The sequence below is a fragment of the Plectropomus leopardus genome, chromosome 2 (genome assembly GCF_008729295.1).
Source record: "Plectropomus leopardus isolate mb chromosome 2, YSFRI_Pleo_2.0, whole genome shotgun sequence".
Lineage (NCBI taxonomy): Eukaryota > Metazoa > Chordata > Actinopteri > Perciformes > Serranidae > Plectropomus > Plectropomus leopardus.
Window position 1 is genome coordinate 12511887 of NC_056464.1, and position 11928 is coordinate 12523814.

Here is an 11928-nt window from a genome sequence, read left to right on the forward strand (position 1 = left end):
GGCTTTTAAATTGCTTTTAATCACAGAGTAAACTAGGTAATAAGATATTTATTGTTTTTTTAGCCTTACCTTCAAGGTCCCCACAGCCTAAGGCAGCCTAAATTCAGGACTTTTGAAGACTTTTCATTGCCACTCAAAGTAAAATTTAGGACCAATTTTACAATAACCAACAACCAAAAGGGAGGGAAAAATGTTTACTCCAACATTTTTTTTCTGGTCAAGTTAAAATTTAAGATGATCTAGGCTACTTCAAATACTGAAAAAAATTAAGGCTTTCTAGAGTGGAACACGTGGACAACAGTGAACACATTATGTTATCTATTTGGTTTGCCTTGAGAAAAGTTAGTTCATTTTTCATTCAGTTGAATGTGGTAAATCTATATGAGTGATGTTGGTTCCTCTATCCTGATCTGCCAGACGGTAAATTCAGAAAATTATATTTTTTAAAATAGATATTACAAATTATTTTGAGATATTATGATGCCAAAAAAGATTCATGAAATCCTTCTGCCAATGTCTTCGCATTTTTAAGACGTTTAAAAGATTGATTCAAGACATTTTAATACCAATAAAGGGCATTTTTTTTTAGATTAACAAATTTAATGACATTTAAGACTTTTAAAGGTTTTACAGGAACCCTGTAACTTACTAGTGTTTTTGGTCCTATCTGTAGCCTATTATTTTGTGTTTTCGCCGCTGCCGAAGAGTCACTAAACTACTTTTTCTGGCAGTAAAGATCATATCTATCTCAAGAGAAGAGAATTTTCCACTATATCGTGAACTGTAATATATCATTATTATTTAATTATATTCTTTTTTTCCACTTATGAGGTCAAACTCCAACACATAACCAGAAGAGGGCGACAGGACAACTTCCGCTCCCGGAATGACTATCCAATCAGCTTCCAGGACACCGGAGGGGTGGGCGGGACTGCACTAAACGCAAACATGGCAGCGTCCTTAGATGATGATTTTGAGTTAGACAATCGGGACTACTACTCTCTACTCAACGTCAGGAAAGAGGTACGGTTTACTCAGTTTTACATTAACACCGACTGGTGACGGACGTATCGCCGTGACCGTCGGGTGGATTTCCTTTGAGACAGAGGTGTGCGGTCGGTGCATCAGCCTCCAGTTGAATAACGGTCCTCTTCCTCAGCACCATCAGCCGTGGAGGCTGGGACCGGTTGATGCTGCAGAGGCATGAAAAGCAGGATATTTCGGCATCTACTTTACATGAATACAGGCAGTGTTTGCACCTCGGAGTGGGTGTGGGTGCAAAAATGATATTTATCTGCACTCGTGAGCGCCTCCTAAAATCTCAGTTCTCAACAAACCAGGCTGACAGGGAGGCCTGATCAGGACATACTGTGCTGGGACGTTCAGCTGGATAACGTGAGCTAACATTAGTTAGTTACTGAGGCATATAACAGCTATATGAACTTTTAATTTATTGTTTAATGTCAATGGATTGGTAGAAATTTTTCAATTTGTTTAAAAATAGGTGGCTTTAAGGGACGGTTCTTTATTTATTGGGGGGGGGGGGGCTGTTTTTGGAGGGGTTTTTAAACCCTCCTTTAAACTACAAGTATTTTTCCTTGACCCTCCCTGAGAGTCAGAAATTTAAAAATCCAACAATAATTTCTGTCTTTACAGCGTCTGGTTATAAGTAGTTTAATTTTGGTGAGTTTTAACGAAATTGGTGAGGAAAATTACTGCACACCTGAATGTGTGACAAGTGTGTCAGAAGAGGGAGGAATCCCACCTTCATCAGTTATACCTGTAAAAATGTTTCGCTTGACTAAAACATTGTTTTTTTTTCACTCAATAAATATGTCAGCAGTAAGCGGGACAGTGTGCGGGAGTTTCTCTCTTTGTGACTTGTAACAAAAACACGTCTTCCAGACTTACAGGCATGCTTTCTTAAAAAATCTTCAGTAAAATATATACAAAATACAGCTAATCAAAGTTGTGTGCCCCTCCCCTAAGCCAAAATCAAAACCATAGGTCCCTCCTCAATGCTTAGAAAATTATTTGACATGCCTTCCACTTTCTGCATTTAGCATATTTAGCATTTCGCTAATCAAACAGTCAATTGATTAATCATCAAAGTATTTGGCAGATTAATCAATGACAAAAGTAATTGCTAGCTGCAGCCCTACTCTGAAGTGAAACCTATCCTCTCTCTTGCCGCAGGCTACATTGGAGGAGCTCAAGGCGTCATATCGGAGGCTGTGTATGCTCTACCATCCCGACAAACATCGAGACCCAGAGCTGAAGAGCCAAGCTGAACAGCTTTTCAACCAGGTGCACCAGGCATATGAAGGTAAAGACGCTTGCAGGTCATTGGAATTTAAATCCTTTACTTCAACATTTCTGTTGCCATTATTACTGGAAAAATACACATGAAAATGAACAGGACATGGAAACAGACTAAATACCATTCACAGCGCACAAAAAACACCTACACAAACTGAACTGTAACGTCCCTCTCTCCCCTCAGTGCTGAGTGATGCTCACTCCAGAGCTATCTATGACATTTTTGGGAAGAAAGGGTTGGAGGTGGAAGGTTGGGAGGTATGTATCTAACAACACCTTTTTTCATCTTGAAGTTGAGTGGTTTTGCTGCCACATCATACACATTTTACATTAAAGGAATACTTCATCCATAAGATGACTATTTGTGCAAGTATTCACTCTGTGTTACGTTGAATTTGTGAAGATCATTTTTTCTCACATAGCTCCGGTGATCCAAGTATCCAAACATGAAGAAATTCTTGATGAACTGAAGGTGTAGGGGTCTGCATTTTACAACAGCGAAACTATATCAAAAAATCTGTTTACAAACTCACACACATAATCTAAGTTTCATTAATCCAGTCAGATGCTCAGTACATCCCAGGCAGACAGCTCTTTCTAAAGTGAAACTTATCTATGCTCTTATCAAAGCCAGACTCCATTTACAAAAACAGTGATTTTACTTCACTCAACACAGGGGCTGCTGGTCTACCATCGCCACAATTAGTAAGTTGTGTTATTGTGTGACAGGGTTTTAAAAAGTTAGTTCATATTCACCGAACTTACACAATAACACAAAAAAAATGTTAATCAAGGCAACAGTAGACCAGCAGTGAGGTAAAATTACTTTTTTTGTCAATGGAGTCTGGTGTTGAAGAGAGCATTTCACTTTTAGTTGAGTCTCCTGTCAAAGGGCTGTCTGTCTGGGAAGCACAGAGCATACGACTAGATAACGAGATTGGATTATACTGTATCAGTTGTGTGAAAGATGGCAAACTGATGTTTTGATGTGGGTTTTCTGTTGTGAAATACGGCCCTCTGTCACTTCAATTCATCACCATTTTTCTCTATTTGTGGATTAATGAGTGAGTAATTGATAAACAAAAGGCCATTTAGTGAGGGTGAAGTATTGTTTTAACATATCTTCATATAACCAACACCTTATGGTGATGATGTTGTGTAGGTGGTGGAGAGGAAGAGAACTCCAGCAGAAATTCGAGAGGAGTACGAAAGGCTGCAGAGAGAAAGAGAAGAGAGGAGGCTGCAGCAAAGAACTAACCCCAAGGTTTTCTCACTCACAACTACACCACGTACATCTGTCGACTTCACTACTTTCACCGTACTTCTTGTGTGGGCTGCCACTTTTATGCAGATATACTGAATAAGTTGTGCAACACAACTCAATTTTGACTGTGGATGGTTTCCACATTCATGTCTTTATGTCCCTCACCCTTTTCCTTCTCTCTTAATTAATTCTGTCAATCTCTCCCCTTCACTCGCTCATTATTCAGGGCACCATCAGCGTGGGCGTGGATGCAACAGACCTGTTTGACCGCTATGATGAGGACTTTGAAGAGATGCCAGGAGGAGGATTTCCTCATATTGAAATCAACAAGATGCACATTTCCCAGTCCATAGAGGTACAGCATAACACACACATTTAGCATTTACCTGACACACAGCTACTTACCTAAGCCAGGGTCACTGCAGTATTCTCTGGCAAACTCTCCTGTCCTTTTTCAGGCTCCTTTGACGAACTCTGATACAGCAGTGCTGTCTGGTTCGCTCTCAACGCACAATGGGAACGGAGGGGGCAACATTAACATGACCGTCCGAAGGGTTACGTCAGCCAAGGGCTGGGGAGAGGTAAACACACAAATGCACGTAAACTACAAAGTGCATGTGTTAAATATTAGAATTGGAAAATACATATTGTTTTAGTAATTTTTTTGTCCATCTGCAGACACGTGTTTCTGTGCATTTGTCTCTGCAGGTAGAGTTAGGTGCAGGAGACATACTTGGACCTCTCATTGGGTTAAAGGTGTTTCGCAACCTCACTCAACGGTGGTAAGGCCTGATTGTTTAACATAGCGGACTTATTACATGGCTACTTACTAAAGAAATCAGTTATGTGACACAAACTTATCGATTTAAAACTGATTTTGGTGAATTAAAAAGGATTTTATGCTTCCGTCAGAGTCTATATTCAGAGCTGCGTCCATAACATCGATCTGTCTTTCTGCTAATCAGAAATAATAGGCCATAGAACGCTGTATGAATGGCATTCTCCCTCTGTGTCATGCTCTCTCTTTTTGTGTCCTCTCTGTCCAGTTTCTTGACAGCACAGTGTGGCTTGCAGTTCTCACCTCGAGGTTTACGGCCGAGCTGTTCTCTGATGACAGCGCGCCACCTGGACCAGAACACCATGGGTTATCTGCAGTGGCGCTGGGGGCCCAACAGCGCCATGACCACCAGCCTGGTGCGAGACACAAAGAGCAGCCACTTTACTCTCGCTCTGCAGGTACACACAAACATAAGTGCAATTACAAATGCATATACAGTACACAGTGTCCTGCTGTCATAAATACAGTTTGTACTGTTACTGAAGTTTCACCTACTTAAAGCTGGGGTAGGCATCATTTATTATCAGACTGACTTTGAGACTCGTTTTCCTCAGTGTTTCCTCCTTTAGTGGGTTATTATGCAATGCTGGCAGTTGTTGCCAATGCTGGAATAGGAATTTTCTCTGCAAGATTCTCTGACACTAAATCAGGCCTTTACAGAAGGGTCATACACGTGCATCTGCATTTGTAGAGCAGCCGATGGGGAAACCCTCTCTCTGAAATGATACAAAAGTGTAATGTTTTCTCAGTTCACATGAATTACAACACTCCCAAAGTTTACGGGATTTTTGCCCAGTGAAGCCAAAATTAAACTGCCTACCCCAGCTTTAACCCTGAGATTTGCTATTTTTCACTTTCTGTGCATTCTGTGTTACTCCTCTCCCAACCCCACCCCTTCCAGCTGGGTGTGCCTCACTCATACCTGATGATGAGCTACCAGTACAAGTTCCAGGATGAGGACCAGACCAAAGTGAAAGGCTCTGTGAAGTATGTCTGTCTGCTTATCCTGTCTCAACGGCCTTAATTTCTGTAAATTAACTGGTTTGCCAGGCAGGCAGTGTGCAAAAATATGTGCTGATGAAAAAATTTCCCTGTCAAAGTACTTTAAAGAACAAGTTAAAACCAACTGAAAACATCGCTTCTTTGCCTGGTGTTACATATTCTTTAAGTGATGAGAAGGATTTAAAGTTGTTTTTAATGAAAATGTCTTGTTATTGCAAGAAAATTGTGAACTGATTGGGATTAAAAAAGCTTTTTGATATAGTTAAAGAAAGCAGCTTGTCTATTCAGACCCAAGTAATGTCAAGATAAAAAATGTTTTGTGATTATTAGTTGAGAAAACCTGAGGAGTCAGGCTTTTGGGGCTAAGGGCTGGCATGATCACTTCACAATAATCGTGGCCAAAAGATTTATCAATAACAATATTAACGCAAAATCTTTGGAAAATGAAGAAATACATATCTATGAATTTTATTGTCATATACACCATTAACTTTGTGAAATTTGTCCCCTTTTTGTCAAATAAATCACACTCAAAATACAAGTGAAGGGAGGTGGAGAGAAAGTCTGTGAGCAAATGTGTGCAAAAGTGAACAGAAAGAGCAATTACACTTGGTAGTGAAAAGACAACTTGATGGTGTTTGGTGAAGGAGCCAAAAATGTGAATGGAAAGAGAAGAATTTGTAAGAGGTGCTAGGTTGTTTACACCATGTTATCATGTGTGTATTATTAACATGACAATCATATTTCATTTGTCAATATCAGTATATCGAGACACTTCACATGTCGAACATCCTATAGAAACCATTTAATAATGTGACCTGCAAATGACTAATTTCTAACATGAAAAACATGTTATATATCTGAATGATATTCTCTTATTTACAGAGCAAATTTTCAAGAAAGAAACATAAGTTGCTTTCCAGAGTTAAGAGCTAACCCCTAACCCTAACCTGAGATAAAATGTCATTATACAATATATGGCAAAATACAAAAAGAAACATTCATAATTACCCTAAAACATTCATAGACACAGGCATTAATGTAAAATAAATTTAGCAATAGAAAAAAAAATAGATAAAAAGAAAAATAAAGATACCTAAACATTTTAATCTCCAGCTGCACTGGCTGTATGATTTACCCTGTTTACACTCTGCTGATCTCTAATGGTCTCTGTTCATTTTCGTGTTCCTCCCTCTCTAGGACGGGCTGGTTTGGGACTGTGGTGGAATATGGAGCAGAGAGGAAGATCAGCCGGCACAGTGTCCTGTCAGCCGCTGTCAGCATTGGGGTCCCTCAGGGAGTTACACTCAAAATCAAGTACTGGCCAACCCAGAATATGAACTCACTGTCTCGCGGGTCCTCATCTCCCTGCATTGTTATCTAATGTATGTCTGTGCTGGTGTTTTTTGTGCAGGTTGGTGCGCGCCAGTCAGACTTACCTGTTTCCAGTTCACCTAACAGATCAGCTGCTGCCCAGTGCTGTCTTCTACGCCACCGTGGGACCCCTGCTGGTCTACATGGCCATCCACAGACTGATCATAATCCCTTATACACAAGCACAAAAAGAGGAGTCAGTACATTTCCTGTCTACATAATCAGTATCTTAGATTGACGAAATATGACAGTGAATGGATCTTTCCTTACTGTTTGCTATATCCTATGAACCCCTCCCTAATATTTGAAGTTGTTTGCATGTGTGAGATATAGTTTGATTATGAAAGTTCATGTCCATCAGCTGAAGGCAACTACACAGTCCTGAGTTGGTCAGAAATGCAACATTCTGATTATGGGTGCTGTTAATACTGCTGGGCATTTTTTTCACACTGGCGCCGTCATCATAGATCCTCCACAGTGAATCCCAGTGGGCGATTGTTGGTTGTCTGCTTTGTGCCTCACAGGGAGCTGGAGCTGCAGAGGAAGAGCTCAGCCACAGACATCGCCAAGAAGAAGCACGAGGCAGAGTCGGCTGTGAGTACTCACATGCAAACACACCGTTACTCGTTTGGTGTGCGGGAATCATTGATCATTGTTTCTGGGTTCAGCTCGCCTCGTCCCGTCTGAAAACCTCTCTCCTACCCTTTTCCATTTTGCTCCCCTCCTTCACCCCTCCTCCTCCTCTTCTTCTTTCTCCCTTGGCTCCGCTGCAGGTTCTGCTGATGCAGGAGTCTGTGAGGAGAATCATAGAAGCGGAAGAATCCAAGATGGGTGAGGGAACACACACACATACACACAGACGCTACGCTAGGGTGAGAAACTGAAACCTTTTTTTAGTTTGCAGCCAAAACTTGGTAGGAATCCAAATGTGTAATTCAAACACATTTCTCATGGTTGTGTTAACTGTGGGATACACTGTAGCTCCAGGATTCTGTTTTCTCTAAGTCTGACTTCCATCATCTCCCGCTGTGAAGCAAGTGATGATGACGCAGCCCGTCTCCATACTGCAGTGTTTACATAGGTTAAGCTTGCATGTCTGTGCACAGAACACCAGAGTGTACACGGGTGTAAATCAAGACTATCACTTCAGTGTGCTAATGGATTTTCTGTTGTATTTGTGTAGAGGGTGCATGTCATTATTTGAAGAGTCACTTTATGTGATGTGTTCACAGCCCCTTCTGCCCAAGAAGTAGAGATAGACAATGACTACGTTTACATGCACAAAATGTTCTGTTTTTTGCCCTTTCTCTGTAAACAATATTCCCACTAAGATTATTACATGGCTAATGAAAACAAATATTCCATTAATATTCAAGTTTACATGCAGCCGTGGATTCTCCAATCAACAGGTCCTAACATGTCGTTTATCGCATCAAAATGTGGAGAAGTGGAATGGCTGTTGCTTGTGCCATTTTGCTGCAATGCATTAAAATAAGATTTTTTTTTTTTCAAAGTTTTCCAATGGTGGCAGACTTGTTGGACCGTGCAAACACAGCCTTCTTCTTTCATTGTTCAAAAACGTTATTGAAAAGGTCGGTGTTGTGATATTTGCACATATAAAAAAAACCCTGTTGATATCACAAATCTTTCAAAATGCTTTAAAAGTTGTTTTTTTTTCACTTTCCGGCCAAAGATATGGGCTTTTCTTTTGGGCATGTATCTCCACTCCAGCCTTGCAGACTGTCGACTAGTTGTTTTATGCTCAACAAATCCATGACAACACACACAGCTGATCAAAAACAGGCAGGATGTTGTGTGTTGAAAATTTCAGTAAAAACCCCCAGCTGAGATGCATATTTAGAATGGGCTGTATACATGCCCAAGGAATGCTCCAAAACCCGACTAATATCAGCGTATGCCAAATGTCTTAAAAGAGCAGTCTGTAGCATTTAGTGGCATCTAGCAGTGAGGATGGCTTATTGCAACCAGCTGAACATTTTTCATGTGCTGAGTGCGAGCTTTCAGTTAGGATTTTCTCAGTGTCCATTTTTCAGGAGGGTTTTATTAGGTTTGTGCCAGAAGTCAAATTATACACAGAGGTCTCCCTCTCTCCAAAACAAACAAGGTGATTAAAACAGGTAAAAACACAAAATTAAGCAGTTTCTCGTTAAAATCAGTGTCTCTACTACTCTCTTTTGGCTTGTCGCAGACAGGCTGCTAGGCCAGCAGCTTCTAATGTGTGCTCACCCCTTTTCTCTGATAACTGAAGATCCAGATCTCGTCCACTCCAAAACAAACAGATTTAGTTATTTAAATTGGTAATAACACTGAATAAAGCACTTTCACATTAGAAATATTTTTTTCAGATGCTTTTAACACAGAGGGACAGCTAACTAAGGTGGCCAACGTGAAAACGTGAGTGGCCCTATCTAGAGCCAGTGTTTGGTTTGTCCATTCTGGGCTACTGTAGAAACACAGCAGTGCCACATAGCAAACTGCCTTGGACAAGGACCCGAACCCTATGTGGATATAAACGAATGAAAACATACCTATTATATTCTATTTCTCCCAATATATGCCCCTAAATGCTCCACACTGTACCTTTAATCAGAGAAACATTCCAGGCCATTCCAAAACTGGCCTAATTCGGGTATGCTGTTTACCTTATCTGCATTAAATTCATTCGTAACAAAAGCTGATTCGTATTCGTGATAATACTGGAATATTAATGTGCATGTAAACGAGCCCCTTGCTACATAGAAATAACATCCTGCTAACATAATAGCAGGACTGCTGTGGTCATACCAGAACTGGACATAATTATCATAGGTTCTGTCTTTGCACAGCTCTAGGAGGAATTCACATTGTAGCGAACCCCAGGCTAGTAAGTGGTATAGAGTACTGATGGTTTTAAAAGGTTTTTATTTTCTTTCGCCACCACAATTTTCTAAACAGCCGTATCCAAAACACACACAAATGAATACAATCAGCTCTTTCACAAGTCAAACAGTATATCCTCTGCAACTGGATATTGGACTTCCTCACATTTAGACCCCAGAGATTTTGGATTGGCAGTCACACCTCCTTTACATTAGTGCTCAACACCAAAGCCCCCCAGGGCTGTGTGCTCAGCCCCCTCCTCCTCACAATGTACACCCATGACCGCACTCCTAGACGTCAGGAGAACTCTATTGTGAAGTTCATCGTCAGCAAAACCAAGGAGCTGATTGTTGATTCTAGAAAGAAGGATGCAAAGACACACACCGCTGTCTACATCAGTGAGGCTGAGGTGGAGCAGGTGAACAGCTATGGGTTTCCTTGGAATTACTATCACTGAGAATCTATCTTGGTGATCCCACATCATCACCCAGATTAAAAAACAAGAAAAAGGCTTTACTTCCTACAGAAACTTAGGAAGGCTAAATTACAGAGCAAGACCCTGGTTAACTTCTACAGAGGAGCAACAGAAAGCACACTGACTGGAAACATCACAAACTGGCACGGTTCATGCACGGCCCCATGACAGGAAGGCTCTACAGCAGGGGATTAAAACTGCCCAGTACATCACTGGTTCCCATCTACAGAGCATCAGTGACCTCGGTGAAGTGAGGTGTCTGCACAGAGCCCAAAGGACACTGAAAGACAGCAGCCACCCCAGCCACAGTCTGTTCACCCTGCTGCATTCTGGGAAAAGATACACAAGTATCTGCTGCAGAACCACCAGACTACAGAGCAGCTCATTTCCCCAGGCTGTGAGACCCCTCAACTCCTTCAACTCCAAAAAGATGTAGCAGGATCAAGGACAAAAACTATGTTTTCAAAATTGACTGATAAATCTATCTTGTACCTTGAACCATATACCACAAACCATATAAATAAGCATAAATTCCATGCCCAACAAGCGTGTCAGTATCAGCGGTTGTCGTTACTCATGACAATAACACCTGCGGTTATTTTTAGCGTGAACTCTGCGACAGCGATACACTGCAATTTCCCAAATTTACCACAATGTCAGTGAAAAACACACACGCAAAATCAAAGCAAACACGTTAAACCACACTGTACCTCGTTCCCACTCCAGCCGGATGCTTATAATTTAGCAAGTAACCGTCTGACACTTGAGTACAAACATTTCGGCGTTTCCCCTCCATTATCTTCAAACTTTTTTGCCGTAGTAAGCTGTTTCCGCCGAGAGGACTTCAAAGTAAAGGTCGCAAAAGATCAGACAGAAAATGGGACTTTCAAAATAAGAGGTTAAAGGAAGCGATTTAACTTAAGGTATTACCTTATTTGTTTTTTTTAATTTACACACACAAGACGTCACACTCCTTATGTATGTCATATCCTGTGCAGTACTTCAGCCTGTCTGTACTGCTCTCTGTTTAAAACTGAGCATCATGATTCACACACACCCAAAGTTTTGTGAAAGCACTAAATGCTTAAACTGCATGTTACTGTCCAGGTCTGATCATCCTGAATGCCTGGTATGGAAAGTTTGTGTCCGACACCAGCCAGAAGCAGGACAAAGCAAAGGTCATAGACGTCACTGTGCCTCTGCAGTGCCTGGTCAAGGACTCCAAGCTCATCCTCACCGAGGCCTCTAAGGTGTGTATGTGTGTGTATTTGTATGTCAGTGAGTTCATTTCATTAGCTACAAAATCTGTATGCATGAATATGCATTGCTTCTCTGTGTGCAGGCAGGGTTGCCAGGCTTCTACGACCCCTGTGTGGGAGAGGAGAAGAGTCTCAAATTACTGTACCAGTTCAGAGGTGTCATGCACCAAGTCATTTCTGCAGACACAGAGTCGCTACGGATACCCAAGCAATGTTAGTATGCAGCCACTTGACCTAGAAGACCCAGTGTTACTACAATGAAGCTGCACACAATGCAGTATGTGCACAGATCCATGTTCAAATAATGTTTATTTTGTCTTCACAGCTCACAGAATTGAGTCAGAGTCCTAGGAGTCCACCACTGTTGTAGCACCAGAGGGCGAAATGCAGAAAAGAACCGACTTTTTGTAACCAGAAGAACCCAAGAAAGGAGGGGCCACACCAACAAGAAGTCTGTTTCTCTCCTCTGGTCCTCCTATGTCATGGTGTTAGTGAATCTGTTTTCAAGTACCTCCAC

The 11928-nt window shown here is 41.3% G+C and overlaps 1 protein-coding gene across 1 annotated transcript; it reads left to right on the forward strand.

The window, feature by feature from the left end:
- The first annotated feature begins 915 nt into the window (after positions 1-915).
- Positions 916-11928, forward strand: LOC121954227 (dnaJ homolog subfamily C member 11-like). Its single transcript, XM_042501576.1, has 16 exons — positions 916-1023; positions 2197-2326; positions 2504-2577; positions 3482-3583; positions 3810-3938; positions 4042-4164; positions 4292-4365; positions 4630-4819; positions 5323-5408; positions 6624-6740; positions 6838-6993; positions 7322-7391; positions 7571-7628; positions 11260-11402; positions 11495-11624; positions 11737-11928. The coding sequence occupies exons 1-16, from the start codon at positions 949-951 to the stop codon at positions 11760-11762; spliced, it is 1683 nt and encodes a 560-aa protein (XP_042357510.1). The 5' UTR covers positions 916-948; the 3' UTR covers positions 11763-11928.

Excerpts from the sequence above, each read along its gene's own strand:
- LOC121954227 (XM_042501576.1), top strand. The coding sequence starts at position 949 with ATGGCAGCGTCCTTAGATGATGATTTTGAGTTAGACAATCGGGACTAC. Across the intron at positions 1,024-2,196 it reads TACTCAACGTCAGGAAAGAG|GCTACATTGGAGGAGCTCAA; the intron begins GTACGGTTTACT and ends CTCTTGCCGCAG. Across the intron at positions 7,629-11,259 it reads AGCGGAAGAATCCAAGATGG|GTCTGATCATCCTGAATGCC; the intron begins GTGAGGGAACAC and ends GTTACTGTCCAG.